Below are 21,062 nucleotides of genomic sequence, written 5' to 3' on the forward strand. Positions count from 1 at the left end.
AACAAAGGAGTCCATCCCTGGCCAGAGCCCAGTCCACACGCCCCGGGCTGCTGCCAGACCAGCTTCCCCCAGGCACAGCTGGCCCCGGGAGGGTCCGGAGGGGCTGGCAGGGCTGGCTGTGCAGGGCTGGGGCCAAGCTCTGGGGAGCGACGTGTCCCGGGAGGGACCCGACTCCAGCGCGTTGGGGGCACCGAGAGCCCGGCCAGAGGAAGAGGAAGGAGCTGGGGGGGTGGGGTGGGGGGGTGTCTGTCCACGCGTGCACCACTGCCTGCAGGCAGCCCCGAGTCTGCCCGTGGGAGAGGGGCACCGAGGAGGCTGAAGGGAGCTGCGTGCCCGGCGGGGCAATGTACCGCGGTTCCTTGTGCGAGCGGTGCTGCCCCCAAACATGGGCCTCCCTCCCTGGCACCGCTCTGAGCTGCCGGCCTGCAGGCTGCGGAGCGGGGGCTGCGCCCCCCCTTTGGCAGCAGTCTGCCTCCCCCGAGGGCTGCAGGGCAGCGGCGTGGGCCAGGGACGACACAGGGCGTGGGGCAGGGGCACAGCCCCTACCAGCAACCCCGCACCGCGCCCCCTCCCCACGCCCCCCGGGCCCAGGGGTGCAGAGAGCAGGCAGCTGCCTGCGGCACAGCCTCTGCACGTGCCAGCGGCAGGGCCGGGCGCGGCCTGTGCTGCATGGGGTGAGGCGGCATGGCTGCTCTGGGGACACGGCGCGACGTCAGGCGGAGCAGCTGGGCTGCAGCGGGGCTCGGTGGCCCGGGCGGGCAGATGGCAGAAGGAGGATGGAAACCGCACGCTGCACAGCCAGGCTGGATGGACGGCCCTGGGCAGCGGGGCGCGGGGCCATGGCTGGCTGGCCGTGGGACCCCTGCCTGCGACCCCCGCCTGGCCCAGTGCCGGCAGGTCGGCGTTCACAGCACCGGTCCCGGGGGAGGGCTGGCACTGCTGGCACAGCTGCGCTGGCAGCTCTGCTCCGGGGCTGGGGGAGCTCCGCCTGCTGCACCCCGCGCCGGAGCACAGCCGCGTGTCCTGCCCGGCTCACCCCCGGCACACCTCCGTGGCACAGCCCCCCGCCCCGCTCACCCCTCTTGTGCCCAGGGCACGGCTGCCTCCCACCCTGCCCACCCCGGGCTGGAGCACGGGCCAGCCCCTGCCAGGGCCGTCGGCTCCTGGTGCCCAGCTCTTCCCGCACCCAAGAGAGCGATGCGCCCGCCCGGGCTCTCTGCGGACCCACGCACCGCTGGCACCCGGCCGGCAGCCTCCAGCTCCGAGCGTGTCACCGCGGGGACGCCCGGAGCCGTGGGCTACCCCAAAAGACGCGGAGCTGTGCGTCACCGCGAGATGCCCGGAGCCACGAGTTGCCCCAAAACGCCCGGAGCCGGGTGTCGCCACGAGGCCCCGGCGGCGATGCCCGGAGCCCCGAGCGCACCCCCGGGCGTCCCCGCAGCACGGACACCGCTGCGCCCGGGGCCGCCGCCCCGCAGCACCCCCTCCCTGCGGGCTCCCACCCGGGAGGGGTCCCGGCAGGGCACACGCTGCTGCCCCCCGAAGCCACGCTCCCCGCCGGCCCCACGGCGGTGCTGAGCCCCCGCTGCGCCGAGGGGGGCAGGGCAGCCACCGTGCCTGGGGGGACCGGCGTCCTCCCGCGGGCGGGGCGGCACCGGCGCGGGGCCGGCATCACCCCGGGCAGCCCCGAGCGGGCGACGGCCCGGCCGGCCCCACGCCGGGACCCTCCCTCCCCTGACGCTGAGCCAGGCACCCCCCCGCCAGCTCCCGCACCCCAGGACTGGGACTGACCCCCCCCCGAGCCAGGAGCAACCGCCCCTCCCGGGCTCCTGCCCCCCGGCCCCCGGCGGGGCCCGGAGCGGTGCCGGTGCCGGTGGCGGAGCCGGAGCGGCGGCGGCCGGGCGGGGCGGCCCTTTGTTGCGAGCGGCGGGCGGAGCAGCCGGAGCCGCCCGGAGCCGCCCCGCGCCCCGCCACGGGCGGGGACCCCGGAGCCGCCCCCGCTGCCGGCGGCTCCCGCCGCACCCGCCGCCGAGCCGGTGAGCAGCGGGCGGGCGCGCCGGGCCGGGCGGGGGCGCGGGGGGGGGCAGCGGGCACGGGGGGGCTGGGGGGGGGGGTGTGCGTGTGCGAGGGGGTGTGCACGGGCGGCTGCGTGCGAGGGGGGCGTGTGCGTGTGCACGGTTCCTGCGAGGGGTCTTGTGCAGCCGTGCAGGGTGTGCAGGGTGCGGGTGTGCGGGTGTGCAGGGTGTGCGGGTGTGCGGGTGTGCGGGTGTGCAGGGTGTGCGGGTGTGCGGGTGTGCAGGGTGCGGGTGTGCAGGGTGTGCAGGGTGCGGGTGTGCGGGTGTGCGGGTGTGCGGGTGTGCAGGGTGTGCAGGGTGCGGGGTGCGGGTGTGCGGGGTGTGCAGGGTGTGCAGGGTGCGGGTGTGCGGGTGTGCGGGTGTGCAGGGTGTGCAGGGTGCGGGGTGCGGGTGTGCGGGGTGTGCAGGGTGTGCAGGGTGCGGGTGTGCGGGTGTGCGGGTGTGCAGGGTGTGCAGGGTGCGGGGTGCGGGTGTGCGGGGTGTGCAGGGTGTGCAGGGTGCGGGTGTGCGGGGTGTGCAGGGTGTGCAGGGTGTGCAGGGTGCGGGGTGCGGGTGTGCAGGGTGTGCAGGGTGCGGGTGTGCGGGGTGTGCGGGTGTGCAGGGTGCGGGTGTGCGGGTGTGCAGGGTGTGCAGGGTGTGCGGGTGTGCGTGTGCAGGGGCTGTGCAAGGGTCTGCGTGTGCACGTGCATGGGGCTCCCCAAGGGACGTGTGCGCAGGGGGAGAGTGGGGGTGCGGGTGGCGGAGGGCCTGGGGGTGCAGGTGTGTGAGCGTGCGTGTGTGTGAGTGTGCGTGTGTGTGAGTGTGTGTGTGTGCATGCATGTGTGTGTGAGCATGCATATGTGTGTGTGAGTGTGCGTGCGTGTGTGCATGTGTGTGTGCATGTGCGTGTGCATGTGTGTGTGAGAGTGTGTGTGAGTGTGCATGTGTGTGCATGAGTGTGCGTAGTGTGTGTGTGTGTGCATGTGTGTGAGTGTGCATGTGTGTGAGTGTGCACGTGTGTGCATGCATGTGTGTGTGTGAGTGTGCATGTGTGTGTGAGTGTGCATGTGTGTGTGTGAGCGTGTGTGTGCGTGCACCCGTGCAGGGGGCAGGCGCACTCGGGGTGGTGCGTGGAGGGCAGCCCACCCACAGCGTGGGGCTGTTCCCCCGCGGGGGTGCTCCCAGGTGCGTGTTTGCCGTGCAGGGTGTGTACGGCCCGTAGGCCTCCCTGCGTGTGTTTACATGTGTGCCGGGCGTGCCTTACGCACGGTGCTTGGCTGAGGGTGCGGAAGTGCACGCAGGGTGCTCTGGGTGTGTGTTACGGGCTGCTCGTAAGGAAGTGCGTGTGCACACCCACTGTCAGGTACGGGGCACGCGTGTGTGCAGCGTGTCGCACGTGTGTGGATGCGCCCTGGACACTTGCAGGCTGCACACGTGCTGCGTGTCCCAGCCGTGCGGCCGCTGCGCCTGACGATGGCGTTAGGTGGCAAGGCAGCCCTTGGGCTTGGGGACGCAGGGAGAGCTGGGGCCACGCGGGCTGTGGGGTCTCCCCGCTCGTCCCCGGTCTCTGCTGTAGCTGGTGCTGTGGCTGCTTTTGGGGTCTGGCACCCCCTCCCCTCCCGGGCAGCGCCGCAGCGAGGGTGCCACTGTGCTGAGGGTGAGCGGGGCCGAGGAGACCGGCGCTGGTTTGGGCTCTGTGGGGCCAGGGATGGCTGGGAAGGGGTCACGCATCCCTGAGCCAGGACCCCCAGTTCCTGCACCCCGGGGTGCAGAAGTGCCCGAGCTCAGAGTCCACCACGTCCCTGCCCTCCAAGGGGGGCTCGCTGTCTCCGTTTTGCCCAGTGCCAGGGGTGCCTGACAAGCAACCGGGGCCCAGGGCAGCGCCCCGTGTGTCCTGCAGCCTCCCGGGCAGGCAGCGCGCGGGTGCAGGCAGCACGTGTGCGGGTGCAGGCAGGCCCTGGCACTGACGGGGGGAGCTGGGCCGTGGGGATACCCCGCAGTCCTCGGAGCAGAGCCCGATGTTGCGCAGGAGCGTGGGGCAGGGGAGCGATGGGACGGGTGCATTTTGTGTGGTGCCTGGCGGGCTGGGTCCAGGGGCCCCCGCAGTGCGTCCTGCCCAGGGTGGAGGGGATGCTGCGGGGCTGCGTGGGGCTGGCTGCGTGGGGCTGGCTGCGTGCCGCCGTCAGACAGGCACCAGCACCCCGGCTGAGGGAGTGGGGACGTCCCGGTGGTGGGGTCAGAGCTGGTGGGGGGCTACGGGGGGGCATGGGGGCAGCCAGGCTTTGTGTGGCTGCTGGAGGGGCAGAGAGCAGAGCTGCGGCCCCGTGGGAGACCCTCGGCTCAGGCAGGGTGGCACGGCTGGTGCCCACGGGATGGGGAGGATGCCCCGGGGTCCCTGGGCTTTGCCCGGGGCTTTGGTCCTCTGGTGCTTTGCCCTCCTGTGCTGCGGGCTGGAGGCTGCCCCAGCCCCTGCTCCTTCCCCTCGTCCCGAGCGGGGCCTCTCCCCCGGGGCCGCCGGCTGCTGGGGTGCAGCGAAGCAGAGCCGGTGTGCCTGCGCCACACTCCTCGCTGCCGTGCCGGCCGTGGCTCCGCCGTCAGAGGCGGCCGGGCTCCAGCGGGACGCGCGGCGATCTCCGAGCTGCTGGCGCTGAGCAGCTGGGTCTGGGAGCATCTGGGCGTGAATCAGCAGGGCCCAGGAGCCTGCGCGGCTGCAGGTGTGCGTGCAAGCGCGCTCGCGCTCTGCGCGTGTGCGCGGCCGAGAGGAGGCCGCGGGTGGGAGGGGGGCTCGGGGCGACCGCCTGGTGTTGTCTGGCAGCCTCCAGGAGAGAGCCGAGCCGGGGGCGTGCGCGTGAGCCCCAGGAGACGTGGGTCGGAAGGAAGAGCCCGGGCGCGTAGGCTGTGTGTGAGCCGGGTTCAGGTCTCTGAGCAGGGGATGTGGCTGCGCTGCTGCCTGCGCTGCTGCCTGTGCTGGGGCAGGCTGCGGAGGCAAGGCGCGAGCACACAGGCAGCAGCAGCAGCAGCAGCAGCAGCAGGGCACGCACAGCCCGGGCCCCGCTCCTCGCGGGCAGCAGCACCCGGCTCCGCAGCCGTCTTCCCAGGTACCTGCTGCCCGCGGGAACAGGGCGGAGGGCGCTGGCGTGGGAATTTGGTGCAGAAACCACCGCCCCGCCTGCCTGGTGACCCCAGGCCACAGGTTTTGGCGCTGCCCGGGCCCGGCGCCCCGAGCAGTTTCCCCGTCGCCAACCGGTGTTGCAGGCGGAGGGCGGGCTGGGACGGCGGCGGGGTGCCACGCTCGTGCATGCAGGTACCTGCGGAGCTGTGCAGGGCACGCACACGCCGGCCTGGACGGGTGCTGCGCCTGCGCGCGTGCGCAAGCAGGGCAGGGTGCTGCAGGGTGCCCCTGGCGCTGCCCCGCGCTGGCAGGCTGCGTGGGCAGGCAGAGGAGATAAATGGGAGTTTGTCGTAAACAGGCCTGGCTGCCAGCAGCGGTGGGGAGCGCCTCACGGCCCGCGCTTAAAGGCGCAGGCTCTGGCCTCACTCCGCTGCCTGCTCGCTGCCCAGCCTGGGCCAGGGCAGCCTGCCCTCCCTGCCTGCCCTCCCCTCCCTGCCTGCCCTCCCCTCCCTGCCTGCCCTCCCTGCCTGCCCTCCCTGCCTGCCCCGGGAGCAGCTGGCCTCCCCACGGGGGGTTCCCCTCGCTGCATGCCGTCACACCAGGGTGCTGGCACAGCGCTCCCACGGCCAAGAGCAGGCGATGGCCGAGTCCCCAGAGCCCCCCGCGGACACCCGGGGGGTGGGGGGGTGTGTGGGGGGCCACGGCTGCGGGGGTGAGCGTCTGCTCCCACCCCACGCGGGGTGACGTGCCTGGCTCCGTGACGCAGAGCCCTGTCCCGTCCGTGGCACTTCCCGGGCAAGGGTGCTGATAAGGCAGGTGGGGTGGAGCCGGTGGGGCTGTCCCCGGCCCAGGAAGGGACGTCGGCCGCCGTCGGGCGCAGCGGGAGCAGGAAGGGAGCAGAGCCGAGGAGGGGAGCAGGGACACCGCCGGCAGCCCCAGCCCCTGGGTGCCAGGTACGGCCCGGGGAGCGGGCACCGTCCGGCAGCGCCGAGCGGGCGGAGCGGGGGCGCAGCCGTCGCGGCAGCGTGGGCACCGCGTCTCCTGGGCGGGGGGCTCGCAGGGGGCCCCGCCAGCGGGGCGGCGGTGGCCCGGGGCACCGGGCCCGGGGCCGCGAGCGGGGCGGTGTGATCTGTGCCCGGCACGGGGAGGGCAGCGGTGGGGCGGCCCCAGCCCCAGGGGAGCTGCTGCTGCGAGGAGAGACCCTGTCCCCCCGTTGCCATGGCAAAATAAGCAGCTGTCATTAATAACGCGTTGCCATGGCAACCGCTGGACGGGCGGGCGGTTCTCTGGGGTCCGCGTGTGGTTCTGCCGGGGGGCTGCGAGCTGCCCCCGCACCCTGGCCGGGGCGCGGAGCCCACCACGGGCCCGAGCAGCGGGATGGCCCACGCCACGCTGCCCGCGCTCCGGCCCTGCCGGGACCACGCTCGTCCCGCATCCGCGGGGACCGGCCGTCGGGGCGGGCAGGGACCGTGTCCCGTGCCCCTGGGTGCCGCCCCGTGCGGACGCTGGTGCCGGCGAGCCTTGCCCCACGGGGTGGCCTGGCACGGGCATCCCGCTGCCTGGCTGTGCTGTGCCCCGTGGGAGCCCATTGTCCCCCGAGGGAGGGCAGGGAGCGCTGGGCTGTGCCGGGGCAGGGGCCACAGCCCCCAGTAGAGCCCCCAGCCCGCTGCCCGCAGGGCGGCCGGGGAAGGCCTCTGCGGGGAGCAGAGAGGGAGCAGAGCTGGAGCTGCGGGGCTGGGGGAGCGGCAGCGCTCCCCGCACGGCCACGGGCTCTGGCAGCAGCCTTGGGGCCGAGCTGTCCCCCGGACAGACATCCCTGGGACAGACATCCCTGGGAGAGACATCCCTGGGAGAGACAGACATCCCTGGGAGAGACGTCCGTGGGACAGACATCCCCAGGCCAGCCTTTCCCGGGACAGACATCCCCGGGATCCCAGGCCAGCCGGTTCTCCCTGCTGCAGGGAGAGGAGTGTGGGTGCGGGGAGACCCCCGGCTGCCAGGGCCCGCGGCTGCTGGTCGTGCGTGGGGCAAAGCACCGTCTGCTCCGCACCGCGACCGGCTGCTGCTCGCTGGGACCGGGCGGGCAGGGGCAGGGGCGGGGGCAGGGCACAGCCGGTGCCCGGGGCAGGGCGCTGCGGGGAAGCTCGCAGCACCGAGCTCCCCACGGGGCCGCGCTGCCCCGGGAGCGGGTCCCGCCGGGGCGGGGCGGGGCGGGGGCGGGCCCGGCCGGGAACCGGCCGCCTCCTCTTCCGAGCTGCCCGCCCCGCCCGGGGCGCCGGCACGGCTCGGCCCAGCCCGGATCGGTACCGGGCGGCCGGCTCGGCTCGGTACGGCTGGGCCGGGCTCCGCGCGTCGCCCCGCCCCGCCCCGCCCCGCCCCGGTGCCCGAGCGGGCGGGCAGCCCCGGGGCCGGGGCGGGCGGGGGCGGCGCCGGGGCCGGGCCGGGCCGGGCCGGGCCGGGCCGAGGCGAGCCGAGCCGCGCCGCTGAGCCCCTCTCTCCCCGCAGGTCTGCAGCGCCCGGGCGGCTTCGCGGGAGGCGGCGGAGGCCCGGCCCGGCTCTGCCCGGCCCGGCCCGGCCCGGCCCGGGATGGCGGCGCGGCCGGCGCTGCCGGTGCTGGCGCAGTCGGTGCTGGCGGCGGTGCTGCTCTCGGCGGCGCAGGAGCCCGTCCCGCGGGTCAGCCTGCCCTACGGTGAGTGTCCGCCTGCCCACGGTGAGTCTCTGCCCCGCGGGGCTCCGCGGGCTCCGGTGGGTTCCCCCCCCCCCCGGGGCGACTGAGCATCCCGTCGAGGCCCCGGCCCCCCCCCCCCCCCCCCCGGGCTCCCCACACCTCGGAACGGGGCGGCCCCGCGTGGAAACGCCTTGTGACAGCCCGGCGGTGCTGAGGCTGCACAACAGCCTCCCAGCCAGCCCGGCAAGCCGGGGCTCGTGTCCCGCCGCGGGGCTGGGGCTGGGGCGGCCGCGCTCCCCAGGGACGGGGGGACGCGTGGCAGCGGGGTGACGCGGGGACGCGTGGCAGCGGGGTCCCGCGGGGAGCGGGGAGCGGCAGCGGGGGCTGGGGTCGCGCCGCTTGGACAGGGCAGAGCCCCGGGGCCGCCGCTGCGGGGCCGCGCGCACGGCGGTCGGGGAGCGAAGAGGCGTCCCCCAGCCTCCCTCCGTCAGGAACCGCGCCGAGGGCGCGAGCGAGTCTGGGGCACCCGGGGGTGCTCGCGTCCCCGCACGCGGGGCAGCCGTGGCAGCCACGTCCTGTGCGAGCAGGGGATGGGGTGAGCCGGCCATGGGGGCTCTGCCTGCCCGCCCGCTCTGCCGTGCGGTTTCATCCTCGTTTGGGCAGCCAAGTGCCTGCGGGCCCCCTCCCCTCTCAGCTGTGTCCCTGGGGCTCTGCACAGCCCCTTGCTATGCTGTGCCTGGCCTCGGGCTGCTCCGGGACCCACTGCAGCCCCCATCAGCACTGTGGCCCCAGCAGGGCTCGGGGCAGGGGCTGGGGAAGGACAGCCGGGAGGCTGCTCGGCCAGGCAGAGCCCCTCGCAAGTGGGGGCCTGGCCTGCAGACCCCTCTCGCCCTGCAGAGAGCCCCCCGGCAGCTGGTGTGGGGTGGGCGAGCAGCAGGGCACGCTCCACAGGCAGCTGGGGCTCGGCACCGGCAGCCGCTGGGCCCAGCTCCGTCGTCCGGCGCTGGGGCTGTGGCATGGTGGGGGCCGCCCACGTGTGTCTGGGCTGGCTGCGCTGCCAGGAGAAGGTGGCTAAATCCAGCTGCTGCTGGCCAGCGGAGCCCATCCCGCGCTGGCTGCCGGCTGGACAGCCTGGGAGGGTGCAGTGGTTTGGGCCGGGCTGGCTCTGGCAGTGAGGTGTGGGCAGCTGGGACGCTCCCTGGCTCAGCGCGCTGCGGTTCTTCGACGTGGACGTGGCCCCGCCACGTGCTCCCGTGACCACCGGCCACGGCTGTGGCGGCACCAGCAGATCTGGGACCCGCCAAGCTGGACGGGAGCCCCAGGAGCCAGCAGCACAGCCTGGCTCGGCATCGTGCCATGCCGTGCCACACCGCGTCGAGCCGCACTGCCCGGCCCTGCCTGCACAGACCGGTTCTGGTCGTGCTCTGCCCGCCTGCAGAGGCTGCTGTGGCTGCAGGGGCTGCAGCTCACGGGCAGCACCCAGGAGTGCCGACCTGGACCCCCAGCGCTGCCGGGGGGAGCTGGGCAGGGGGTGCGGGCCGGCCGCTCTGACGGCAGCAGCGTGCGCCCGACAGCGGCTCCCGCGGAGCTGGGGAGCGTGGCCACGTGGGGCTTGCGGTTGCGGGAGGGAGGAGCTGGGAGCTGCTCCCCTGGAAGCGCTGGATGTGCCTCCAGCAGGTTTGTCTGGAAGAAGCAGGTCTTGTCCTAACAGGTCCCCTGGCAGCCGGCGCGGGCTCCCGCAGCTCCCCAGGCCGGGACAGCTCTGCGGGGCGCAGGGGCCCCCGCTGCCCCTCTGCCGCCTGCACTGGGCCATACTCACCGCCGGTGGCATCTCCCTGGTGCTGGGGCACGGGACCCCTCGCGGGAGGATGCCGTGGGGGGGCCGGCGTCCCTCCCTCTGCGCTGCCGCAGGAGGGCCGGGGTGGGTGCTGGGCCAGGGGCCAGCTGAGCCCCCGGGGACAGGAGAGATGCCGCCCCGTCCAGTGGTAGCCGGGGCTCGTGGAGCGACGGGGAGGGGGAGAGGAGCAGGGTCCAGCCCCGCAGCACTGCCGGCACCGCAGCACCTCGAGCCCTCGCGGTGGCTTGCACCGAGCAGAGGCTCGCGGGAGCGCCAAGGCCGTCCCGGCAGGGGGTCGGGGAAGGTCGGGGCATCCCCAGGGCGCAGGGTGTCAGGGTTGAGGGAGTTGGCAGCGTGAGTCAGCTCGACGTGTCCCACTGACACAGCCAGGCCCGTCTGATTCAGAGCGGCTGCGGGAGAGGAAGGGCTTCCGGGGCCAGGCCACCCACGCGGGACGGGCGTGCGGGCGCTCCGTGACTCAGCCGGCAGCCTCTGCCCCCGTGTCCGGCACCGGCAGCTGCCGGGGCCGCCCCGTGGGCCAGGGTGGGCACCCGGTCCCGGCACCCGTCTCTCCCTGCCGCAAGCTCGGGGTCCCCGCGGGAACGGGCCGGGCTGGGCCACCCGCGCCGCAGGGCTGAGCCCTGGGGGCTGCGTGCGGCTGGGCGGGCGCAGACCTGGCTGCGGTGCCCGGTGCCGGGCAGGGCTGCTGCGGCGTGCCCTGGGCCCGTCCCCGGGGCCGGGACAAGGCAGTGGCTGGTACTTGCAGCAGCGTGGACGCGGCCCTCAGGCGCTCTTGCGGCCACGAACGGTTCACCGCGGTGCGCTGCCGCCTGCCTCTGACCACGCGGGGAGGGCCAGATCTGGCCCCGGCAGCTCCACGCGGGCGGCGCGGCCGAGGCGCGAGGCCGGGGCAGCGGTGCCGAGCGGAGGGGCCGGGAGCGAGCCGTGGCGCAGGGGCCCCGGGGGGCCGGGCGCTGCCCCGTGCGGGCTGCGTGAGGCTGATGCCCGCTGCTCTCCCTCCCCAGACTCGGCCGAGCGGGTCGTGCAGCGGTTCGAGGTGCCCGGCGTGTCCAACTACACAGCCCTGCTGCTGAGCCCGGACGGCGGCACCCTCTACCTGGGGGCGCGCGAGCTGCTCATCGCCGTCAACACCAGCCGCTTCCAACGCCACCACAGGGTGAGCCCGCGGATGGGGGGCAGCCCCGCGTGGGACCGAGGGGCCCCCGGGGCTGGGCTGGGCTGCCCTCGGGGGGGGGAGGGGGCGCCGAGCCAGCCCCGGGGCGGGGGGTCCCCTCCCTGGCTCTCCCCGGCAGCGTTTGGGGTCTGCGCAAGCTGCCGCGCATTCGGGAGCCAGTCGGGACGGGGTGGAGGCAGCCGCCCCGGCCCTCGCGGGCAGCGGGGTGCTCGGCCCCAGCCTTGCCAGCACGACCGAGGTGGGGAGGGTGTCGATGCTGGGGCGAGCTCTGCCAGCCCGCGCGGGGCGGTCGGTGGGGACCAGCCGGTGACGGGGGCTCCCGGTGACTGTCCCCTCTCTGCAGCTGCTGTGGAGCGCGGATGAGGAGAAGAAGAGGCAGTGCGTGTTCAAGGGCAAGGACCCCCAGGTGAGCCCCGCCGCCGGCGGGCGTCTGGGGGCCGCGGCAGGAGCGGGCAGTGCCCTGTGCCGGGGCGCGTGCGGGCAGGAGGGGTGAGCCGGGTCCTCTCACCCCTGCAGAGGGACTGTCACAACTACATCAAGATGCTGCTGCGGCTGAACAGCACCCACCTCTACACCTGCGGGACCTGCGCCTTCAGCCCGGCCTGCGCCTACATCGTGAGCACGGGGAGCGGGGCTGGGGGCCACGGGTCCCGCTGCGGGTGCGGTCTCCGCAGCGGGGGTCCCGGGCACTGGGGCGGGCGCTGGCGATGCTGCCGGCTCACAGCCCGGTCCTGTTGCAGAACGTGCAGCGCTTCAGCCTGGAGCGGGACGCGTCGGGGAAGGTGCTGCTGGAGGACGGGAAGGGACGCTGCCCCTTCGACCCCGAGTACCGGTCCACGGCCGTCATGGTCGGTAAGGCACGCCGCCCCGGGACCCTCGCCCTCTCCGCAGCGCCCGGCCGCTCGGCTGGGCTGAACCGGAGCTGGGCCAGCACGGACCCCGGCGGGGGAGCGGGGCTGTGCCGCACGGCGCGTGCCGGGTCCCAGCGGGAGCGTCTCTTTGGCAGACGGCGAGGTCTATGGCGGGACTGTCAGCAACTTCCAGGGCAATGAGCCGACCATCTACCGCAGCCAGGAGAGCCGCATCGCCCTCAAGACGGAGAACTCCCTCAACTGGCTGCAGGGTGAGAGCCAGGGCCGGCACGGCGGGTCAGGGTCTCCATCCTCCGTGACGGGGGAGGCGTGGGCATGGGGCCGGCCCTGGCGGCGGGGCGATGCTGAGGGTGCCTGTGTCCCCAGACCCCGTCTTCGTGGGCTCAGCCTACCTGCAGGAGAGCCTGCCCGCCGGCAACCCCGAGGGCGACGACGACAAGGTCTACTTCTTCTTCAGCGAGACCGGCAAGGAGTTCGACTACTTCGAGAACACCATCGTGTCCCGCATCGCGCGCGTGTGCAAGGTGGGTGCAGGGCAGCGGGGGTGGGGGGGGCCATGCCCAGGATGTCGCTCTTCGCTGGGGTGGGGCGGGGGATGTGGGACCACCCTGCACATCTCCGTCCCCCGGTTCCTGGACACCGCAGGAGGGGACCAGCACCACAGGAGACCCCTCCGGGGCAGTTACAGCTCCGTAGCACCCAGCCCAGGGCTGCGGCTCGAGCCCGCTGCTCCCGCTGGCCCTGTTGGTGGCAGCGACCCTTCCCCATCTCCTCTGCTCCATCGCCAGCGGGGACACGAGCCCCATCCTCCTCCTGGGTCGTGTTTCCCTTCCCACGGGCGCCTCAGACGCTGCTTCGCTTGTGCCTGCCCGACACCGGGGCTGCTCCCCTGGGGCCTTGGCACTGCTGCACGGACGGACAGAGCCCTGCTCTGCTCGCCCAGCCCCGTGGGGCTCCCCGCTGCTGGGCGGCCGTGGCACCGTGCCCTGACCCGCTGTGCCACACAGGGGGACCAGGGCGGGGAGCGCGTGCTGCAGCGGCGGTGGACGACCTTCCTGAAGGCGCAGCTGCTCTGCTCGCACCCCGAGGACGGCTTCCCCTTCAACGTGCTGCAGGACGTCTTCGTGCTCACCCCGGGGGAGCTGCACTGGAGAGAGACGCTCTTCTACGGGGTCTTCACCTCGCAGTGGTGAGTGGCGGGCAGGGGCTGGCAGGGGACCCGGGAGCGCTGCCCGCAGCACCGGGGGACGATCGGGGAGGTGCGGATCAGCTCCGGCCACGCGCAGGTTCCTGGGGTGGCGCGGGGTGCTTGGCAGAGCCGGGGTGCCTGATTCTGCCGCGGGCTTCGCCTCTCCCCTGCCAGGAACAAGGGCGGCCTGGGCAGCTCGGCCGTGTGCGCCTTCCCCATGCGCAGCGTGCAGCGAGCCTTCAGCGGGCTGTACAAGGAGGTGAACCGCGAGACGCAGCAGTGGTACACGGACACCAGCCCCGTGCCGGAGCCCCGGCCGGGCACGGTACGTGCCTCCTCGGCGCCCGCCCGGGTGCAGGACGCGGGGCAGCCCCTCGCGCTCTCCCGGTCCCGGCGGCTGCCGTGGCACGGCCGCTTGCCTGCCCGCTGCCCCGTGCCCCGGGCGAGCCCCCTCCTCTCTCCCCAGTGCATCACCAGCCACACGCGGCACCTGAAGATCAACTCGTCCCTCCAGATGCCGGACCGGGTGCTGAACTTCATCAAGGACCACTTCCTGATGGACAGCCCCGTGCGCAGCCAGCCGCTGCTGCTGCAGAGCCGCCTGCGCTACCAGCAGATCGGCGTCCACCGCGCGCAGGGCCTCCGTGGCACCTACGACGTCCTCTTCCTGGGCACAGGTGGGTGCAGCCGTGGGCTGCCGGTGGGTGGGCTGGGTGCTGGCATGCCGCGTGCCCCAGCCCCTCTCAGCACGGCCCCTGTGTTTGCAGACGACGGCCGGCTGCACAAGGCTGTGCGCGTGAACCACAGGGTGCACATCATCGAGGAGATCCGCCTCTTCCCCGCCGGCCAGCCCGTTCTGCAGCTGCTGCTGGACCAGGACCAGGCAGGAGCCGGGCACGGGCGCGCCGGGGTGGGGCGAGGGGGGGGATGCCGTGGGCTCGGCCCGCGTGGGGCGGGTCCTGCTCGCGGGCTGGGGCGCAGGGAGCCCGGGAGGGCGGGGGTGTGCAGGAGCCGACCCCGCTGCACGGCTCCGGGGCTGAGGCCGCCCGCTGACCCCCCTGTGCGCCCTCCCGCAGGGCCTGGTCTACGCAGCCACCTACACGGCGGTGGCTCAGGTGCCCTTCGCCAACTGCAGCCTGTACCGCAGCTGCGGCGAGTGCGTGCTGGCACGGGACCCCTTCTGCGCCTGGAGCCGGGGCGCCTGCCGCAGGGCCACCCTGCACCCCCCCACGCACCCCCAGTAAGTGCTGCACCCCCTCTCCGTCCCCCTGCGCCCCGCGGCACCCTGCAGCACCCCACCGCCCTGACCCTTCTCTGTCCCCAGGCTCTGGGCGCAGGACATCGAGGATGCTGACACGGAGCGGCTCTGCCAGCTGGCCAACGCCTCCCAGCCCCGTCCCCGTGTCCTCCTGCCCCCAGGTGAGCTCTTGCGGGTTCTGCCCCTGGGCTGGGGCCGCTGCTGGCCCGGGGTGTCCCGGGGGCTCCCGCGTGCCCCAGGCTCCTGCTCGGCACCCCCCATCACCCTCGTGCCCACCGCCGGGGTCCCCACGGCCTCACTGACGTCCCCGTGGGTTGTCTCCCCGCAGCCTCGGGTGCCCCATGCCAGCGGATCCAGCTGCCGCCCAACGCGGTGCGGCCGCTGCCGTGCCAGCTGCTCTCCAACCTGGCCTCGCGGCGCTGGCTGCACGACGGGGCGCCCGTCAACGCCTCCTACCTGGTGCTGCCCGACGGGTCCCTCATCCTGGTGGGCAGCCCCGAGCGGGCGGGCACCTACGAGTGCTGGTCGCTGGAGGAGGGCTTCCACAAGCTGATGGCCAGCTACTGCGTGGGCGTGCAGGAGCCGGCCCGCGGGCCGCCGGACCCCGGCAGAAAGGTGGCCGCCGGCCGGGATGCCTTGGAGACCGTCAGCACGTCCCGGAGCACCTCGGCAGTGGGCAGCGCCGCGGCACGGCTGGACGGCAAGACCTACTGGACCGAGTTCCTGGTGATGTGCGTGCTCTTCGCTGCTGCCGTCCTCGTGCTGGCCCTCTTCCTCCTGCACCGGCACCGCGACGGCATGAAAGCCTTGCTGGAGCCCGGAGACCCTGGCCGGCACCAGAAGCCGCCCCGCAAACCGGTGGAGAGCCTGCCCCTGAACGGCAGCAGCCTGCCCAGCGCGGCACCCGAGCACAAGGGCTACCAGGCCCTGCAGGACAACTACATCGTCAGCACCCCCGTGCACGAGCCCCCGGGCCCCCCACGTGCCTTCTCCGAATCAGAGAAGAGGCCCCTCCACGTCCGGGACAGCTTCGTGGAGGTGTCTCCCGCCTGCCAAAGACCCCGGGTGCGCCTGGGCTCCGAGATCCAGGACTCGGTGGTGTGACGGGGACGAGAGCCTCGCCTCGCCCGTGACTGCCTCTGCTCTGCTGAGCCTCGCCGGACCGCGGCGCCGCAGCCGGGGTCCGTGTTGTCTGTGTGTGCATGCCCGGAGCCCGCGCCCTGCTGTGGCACCCACCCGGCCGGCGGGGCCGGCCCCGTGTCGCCCCGGCGGGGCTTGGCTTCCCTGGGAGCTCCCTGAGCGTCGCCTCGGCTGCTCCGGCCCTGCTCCTCGGGACGGCGCTGGAGGCGAGGGGTGCCGCGTGCCTTCCAGGGACGTGCAGGACTTTTCCCCCAGCCTGGCGTCCCCGCCGCAGGGATGGACACGGCGCCCGGCTCAGGCTGCTGGTGCGGCCCCGGCTCTGCCAGCTCCGCGGGGCCCCGGCCCCCTCTATGCAGAGGGCAGGAGGGGGCAGCCGCAGCCCCCTCGTGCCCCGACTCACTGTGACGTCCCGCTGCGGGACCCGGAGCCACGTGTGCGGCCGGGCGGTGCCGGGGCAGCGACCCCGCGGCATGTGCTGTGTGTCTGTGCTTGGTTCGTTTTTAATACGTTGAAAATGTGAATCGTGTCCCGGGAAGGGAGCGGGGAGCCCACGCTGGGCTGAGCAGTGACTCACCCCCCCGCGTCCCCATGTGCGTGTGCAGAAATGTCTGTGGTTTTTATATAAAGTCCAGGTGTCTCCTTTAGATGCAAGTGTGCTGCTGTGGCAGGGCTGGGCACCTTCCCGGGGCCGACCGCAGCCGGGACCGTCCTGGCAGCCCTGCGGAGAGGAGCCGTGTCCGGCTCTCGCCGCGGCTGGGGGCAAAACCTGCCCGTGTCTGGCTGCTCCTCGCCCAGGTGGGGACAGACGGACGGATGGGGCAGGAGGGTCGCGCAGCGGGTCCCCGTGCCCCGCTGTCAGGGTGTGGCGCGGCCGCGAGCTCGGGCAGCGCTCGGCTGTTTTGGGGCGGTGCGTGGAGGCGCGTGCTGCGGCGGGCAGTCTGGTGGGGGCAGAGCCGAGTGGCCCCTGCGGGGGGGGGCTGCAGAGCGATGGGGCGATGCTGTCCCAGCACCGCGAGAAGCGGAGGAAGGCAGAGATGGTGACAACCAAGAGGAAGAAAAGTGGGTGCCTGGGCTGGGAGCGGGGCAGCCTCCGGCAGGAGAAGGGCTGTGGCAGCCCCCTTCCCCAGGACCACGGTGGTGTGCCGCACGTGGGACCCCGCTGACAGCCCAGGGCGCAGGCAGGTCCTTGTCCCCGTCCTGCGCAGCTGCAGCAGACCCCAGCCTCCTTGCCAGCAGGACCCGACTCCGTGACGGCTGGGGGCCGGGACCGGGACCCACGGTGCGGCGCTGCTCCTGACCCCTCGCGTCTGGGAAGCGCCGGCAGCACGAGCACGGGGCTGGGGGAAGCGGTGAGCTCCACGCCGAGCTGGCGTGTCAGGGCAGGCTTCCCCCCGGGGACCAGCGCTGCCTCGCTCCCGGCTGGACCAGCGCGCCAAACTTCCTGCCCAGCCTGTTCTGGGACATCAAAAAAGCCACCGGAGGCGTTGGCTGGTGCTGTGCCAGCAGACGCAGCCCCCGGGGCCGCAGGCCGGGGCGCGCAGATACCATCGGCACTGCGGGGCACTGAGCTGGAAGGGCCAGCGCCACCGGGAGCGAGGAGCCAGTACGTGAGAAACGGCCGCGCCGGTGCCCCGAGACGGCCGTCAGCCGCTCCACCCCGCTGCAGGCGCTCCCGCGGGGCGAGCCGGACCCCAGGCACCGCGCCGGCCCGGCACGTGGTACCGCAGCCCCGACGTCGCCTCGCAGAGCGGCTCCGGCAAGGAGGCTGGCCGGCGCGGCGGGAGCGCTGCCGGGGGCTCGCCGTGAAGCACAGGCAGGGCCGATGCCCGCGGCTGGCAGCGGGCCAGGGCAAAGCCTGATGGATGAACAGGCACAAAGGGCTGCGGCGCTGCCCGCAGCAAAGGTAGCCGCTCGCCTGCCCTGGATTTCCCTTTGTGCCTCGTGCTCGAGAGCCGAGCTCTTTGTGCTGCTGAGAACAATCCCCGGTTTTGGAGGAGGGAGGTGGCCCGCGGGAAGGGCTGTCACCGAGCAGGACGCGGGACCCGTCCCCTGGAGCTGCGGCTGGCGCGCAGGCAGAGGGGCCTGGCAGGAGGCCGCGTCCCCAGCACCCCTCGTGGCACCGGTCCCGCAGCACTGCCGGAGCAGCCCCCTCCGCCGTCCCCACGGCCAGACAAAGGCAGCACAGAGCCGAGGGTGAAACCAGAGCCCTTTATTTGTGTCCTCGCAGGAGCAGAGGGAGGAAGAGGCCAGGGCGGGCAGAGCAGCTGCTGAGCTGGAGCCAGAGGAGGGGGCAGAGGAAAAGAAAAGGAAAAGGAGAGCAGGCCCCGAGCGCGGTCGGTGCCGAGGCAGCACGGGGCGAGCCCGGCTGTGCCTCGCTGGTCGGGTGAGAAAGGCGTTCTGTGTCCTGCGCAGCCGTGGCGGGACAGCTCTGCTGCCGGGATGGCACATCTAGAGTGCCGTTTGGGTTATCGCTTAGAGAAACGGATCCGCATTTGGGTTATTGCTTACAGAAGTGGATCCACGTTTGGGTTATTGCTTAGAGAAACGGATCCGCGTTTGGGTTATTGCTTACAGAAGTGGATCCACGTTTGGGTTATTGCTTAGAGAAACGGATCCACGTTTGGGTTATTGCTTACAGAAGTGGATCCACGTTTGGGTTATTGCTTAGAGAAACGGATCCACGTTTGGGTTATTGCTTACAGAAGTGGATCCACGTTTGGGTTATTGCTTAGAGAAACGGATCCACGTTTGGGTTATTGCTTAGAGAAACGGATCCCCGTTGCAGCAGGGAGGCCCCTGGGCAGGCGGGAGAGCCGGGCAGGGCTTGGCGGGGGGAGGCAGCTCGCTGCCTGCCAGCGGAAGGCACTAATTGGTACTGAGGGCAGAGAGGGGCTGTGCTCAGTGCAGCGTGGCCCCCAGCCAGGAGCACCTCTGCGTGCCTCCCCCCACCCACAGAGCTGCCCTTGGTTTGCATAAGGAATTAAAATCCGATCCTGGGAGAGCAGAGCGGCTGCGGGCAAGGCAGCTTCCCAGGGCCCCACCTCTGCAGGCTGCAGCCGCCTGCCATCTCGCCTGCAGGCGTGACAGGAGAGCAGGAGGGTGTCCTGCCTAAGGCACTGTGCGGCCCCGCCGGGCTGCTGGGGAGCGGGAGCCTCTGCCCCTCTGCTCAGTAAAAGAGGAAACGTCTGAGACCACGAAGAGCTGCAACAGCCGGAGAAGCAGTTCTGCTGGAGAGCCGCAGGGCTCTCACAGGACAATCTTGAAGGAGCTGCAAGAGACACGACAGGTTCTGCGCCTCCTCGCTGGGTCACGTGCAAACGGTTTGCGAGCACCCAGTGCTACCCTGCGCGGGAGAGGCTCTCTGCAGAGCTAGCAGGGGATGCAGTTCCCTCTGCTGTTAAGGGAGACCTCGTACAGGGTAGCCTTGCCTTCCTGCCACCGAGAGCTCTGCCCCGACGCCAGCGCAGCCGTCGGGGTGGGCGAACGCCCCAGACAGGCCCCCCGGGACAAGCTGTGCCACTGGAGACCACCGTACCTGGCGAAGTCCGGGGAGCGGGAGACGACGTGCTGGAACTCGGAGAGGTTGATGGTGCCATCCTTGTCGATGTCGGACTCCTCCAGGATCTAGAGGGGAGGGAAGGCGAGCAGTGAGCTCTGTGTGGCTGGGACCGTGCAGCGGCCCGTGCCCAGCCTGACGGTCCTCACGTTTTGGATGAGCTGCTCCATCTCTGCGTTGCTCAACCGGGACTCCTCGCCTTGCCCCGTCAGACAGTTCACCAGTTTCTCCAGGTCCTTTCTGTCCAGAGTCCCATCGTCATCAAAGTCTTTGGGGAGAGGAAAGTTACGTTCTGGCATGGCCGCAGCAACCCCAGAGTCACGAGCACCCGCGCTGGGCAAGCCTGGCAGCCTGAGGACATGGCAGGCTCCACGCAGCACCTCTCGGTGCACGTCATCGCGCCAAACCAGCAGTTCCCACGGGGAGTTCCTAAAGCCACCATCCCCGTGGGTGCTCTGAGGGCACTGCCAGCCCTCCTGGACACGATTCACCCCTGCCCCACCCTGAGGTGCGGGGACCCCAGGACACGGCATCCGCCCCCAGCCTTACCAAAGATGCGGAAGGCATAGTGGGATTTGATGTCTGAGGTAGCGGAGTCGCTGAAGACGCTCAGCATATCGAGGAAGTCTTCAAAGGACATGCTGTCGTCCCCATCGTCCGAGGTGGAGAATACCCGGCAGATCCGGTGCTGGAAGGGGTTTGCCTGCCAAGACAGGACCGGTCAGGGCAGCACTGGGCCGCGCTGGGCCGGCTCCCTCGCGGCAGACACTGGCCGCAGGCCGGCGCCAACCCCACGCGCGAGCAGGTACCCCGTTCTGCTGCCAGTCCGTCGCACATGGTGCGACCGTGCCCGTCCCGTGCCTCCCCGGGACAGCAGCCCTGCACAGCAGGGCTCTCCGGGATCCTCTGTGGCAGGGCGGGGACGAGGAAGCTGTTTGTTGGCACAGCCGACGCAGTAAGTGAACAGCTTCCCAGGTGACTGCCGGAGCAGCACGCCGAGGGCAGAGCACCGGCACTGCCGGGGCCGCAGCGGGTAAACAGGGCCCTGCCCAAACACGCCCAGACCCAGGGAGCAGCAGCGAGCCCCGCTGCCTGCCAGGCACCGTACCCGCAGCTCAGGCAGCGTCAGGATCCGGCTCTTGGGAACCCGCGCGGAGCAGGCGTTCTCCCTCTCCTCCTTTGGCAGCAGTTCACTGAACCTCTTGTAGGCACTTGAAGAGGCAAGAACAAGAGACGCTCTGTGGCGTGAGCGGCGCGGGAGGCGGCCCTCGGGGCAGGGGCAGCGCGGGCAGCTCTTCCCAGCGCCGCACAGAGGCGGACGGCCCGTTTCCCACAGCTCCCCGCCAGCTGCGCCCAGGCCCGGGGCAGGAGCGTGCCGGCCCGGGTGGTCCCGCGGCGAGGGGAGAGGAGCCGGCCCCGCTGCCGCCCCGCCGGCCGGCTGGCACTCCGGAGCGGGAAAGAGCCGCCTCCGGGCCCGCACCCCGCCCTGCAGGACGTCACCGGCCCGCGCCCTCGCCACCGGCAGCACCCGCAGACCTTCGCGCCCCGAAGCCCCGCCGGCTGGCGAAGGCCCGGCCCGGATCGGCACCTCCCGCCTCCTACTCGGCGTCGAGCGGCTCCCCAGCAGAAGGGAAGCCCCGCAGCGGGGCCGGGGCCTCCAGGCCCCACGGCGGGGGCAAACCCCTCGCGGGGGAGCGGGCCGGCCCCAGCGGTGTGCGGGGCGCGGGGCCGGCCCCCCCATCCCGGCAGGGCCCGGCGCCCCCGCTCCCCGCCCCGCGGCGGTACTTACAGCAGGATCTCCTGCTTGCTCAGGAACGTCAGCTCCTGCGGGGAGAGCGCAGGTCGGCGCCGGGGCCGGGGCACCCCAGCTGCGGGGGCCCTTGGCCTCGGGGCACCTTCCGCCCCGGGGCACCGATGTCCCGGCCGTGCCCCCCCGCCCACCCGCGGGACTCCCCCGCTCCCGCTCCCGGCCCGGCCCCCCCCGCACCTGGTACTCGCCCAGCGCTTCCCGCGGCAGCAGGCTGGCCGAGCCCCCCATGGCGGCCCGCGCCGCTTCCGCCTCGCACGTCACTCTGCCGCTCCCATGGCGACGCCCCGCCCCGGGGCGGGCCCGCCCCGCCCACCGCGCCAGCAGCCCGCCCCGCCCTCGGCACGCGCCCGGCGGGCAGCGGGGCCGGGGAG

General features: G+C 73.0%; 3 protein-coding genes across 6 annotated transcripts in view; 2 read left to right on the top strand and 1 right to left on the bottom strand.

The window, feature by feature from the left end:
• SEMA4B (semaphorin 4B) overlaps positions 1 to 15,969 on the top strand; it is a 61,212-nt gene extending 45,243 nt beyond the window's left edge. Inside the window, exons 1-15 of one of the 4 annotated variants that reach the window (XM_075506512.1) lie at positions 1,936 to 2,036; positions 7,672 to 7,855; positions 10,697 to 10,848; positions 11,210 to 11,272; positions 11,383 to 11,481; positions 11,607 to 11,718; positions 11,873 to 11,989; positions 12,105 to 12,262; positions 12,746 to 12,927; positions 13,102 to 13,252; positions 13,394 to 13,604; positions 13,695 to 13,810; positions 14,004 to 14,167; positions 14,252 to 14,346; positions 14,514 to 15,969. In XM_075506512.1, coding sequence (XP_075362627.1) covers positions 7,753 to 7,855; positions 10,697 to 10,848; positions 11,210 to 11,272; positions 11,383 to 11,481; positions 11,607 to 11,718; positions 11,873 to 11,989; positions 12,105 to 12,262; positions 12,746 to 12,927; positions 13,102 to 13,252; positions 13,394 to 13,604; positions 13,695 to 13,810; positions 14,004 to 14,167; positions 14,252 to 14,346; positions 14,514 to 15,289 — 2,499 coding nt within the window. In that variant the 5' untranslated portion in view covers positions 1,936 to 2,036; positions 7,672 to 7,752 and the 3' untranslated portion in view covers positions 15,290 to 15,969. Of the gene's footprint in view, positions 1 to 1,935; positions 2,037 to 5,045; positions 5,153 to 7,401; positions 7,494 to 7,671; positions 7,856 to 10,696; positions 10,849 to 11,208; positions 11,273 to 11,382; positions 11,482 to 11,606; positions 11,719 to 11,872; positions 11,990 to 12,104; positions 12,263 to 12,745; positions 12,928 to 13,101; positions 13,253 to 13,393; positions 13,605 to 13,694; positions 13,811 to 14,003; positions 14,168 to 14,251; positions 14,347 to 14,513 lie in introns of those variants that run through there. The other 3 variants (XM_075506514.1, XM_075506511.1, XM_075506513.1) reach the window with 3 other exon arrangements.
• The window catches only part of GDPGP1 (GDP-D-glucose phosphorylase 1), a 121,730-nt gene that overhangs the window by 99,437 nt on the left and 1,231 nt on the right, over positions 1 to 21,062 (top strand). The window lies entirely within an intron of this gene.
• On the bottom strand, positions 17,515 to 21,001 carry CIB1 (calcium and integrin binding 1). The gene is made up of 7 exons (XM_075506533.1): positions 20,869 to 21,001; positions 20,671 to 20,705; positions 19,990 to 20,092; positions 19,431 to 19,584; positions 19,031 to 19,149; positions 18,861 to 18,949; positions 17,515 to 18,593 (listed from the first exon to the last, which is right to left on the bottom strand). Exons 1-7 carry the CDS (start codon positions 20,917 to 20,919, stop codon positions 18,572 to 18,574), a joined length of 573 nt encoding a protein of 190 aa, XP_075362648.1. The 5' UTR covers positions 20,920 to 21,001; the 3' UTR covers positions 17,515 to 18,571.

The sequence above is a fragment of the Mycteria americana genome, chromosome 6 (assembly GCF_035582795.1).
Source record: "Mycteria americana isolate JAX WOST 10 ecotype Jacksonville Zoo and Gardens chromosome 6, USCA_MyAme_1.0, whole genome shotgun sequence".
Taxonomy (NCBI): domain Eukaryota; kingdom Metazoa; phylum Chordata; class Aves; order Ciconiiformes; family Ciconiidae; genus Mycteria; species Mycteria americana.

Bases quoted from the DNA above. Each gene is read 5' to 3' on its own strand.
- CIB1 (XM_075506533.1), bottom strand. From the start codon at position 20,919: ATGGGGGGCTCGGCCAGCCTGCTGCCGCGGGAAGCGCTGGGCGAGTAC. The intron at 20,093-20,670 runs GTAAGTACCGCC...TGCCTCTTCAAG, and splicing joins AGCAAGCAGGAGATCCTGCT to TGCCTACAAGAGGTTCAGTG. The intron at 19,150-19,430 runs GTAAGGCTGGGG...CTCTCCCCAAAG, and splicing joins CTATGCCTTCCGCATCTTTG to ACTTTGATGACGATGGGACT.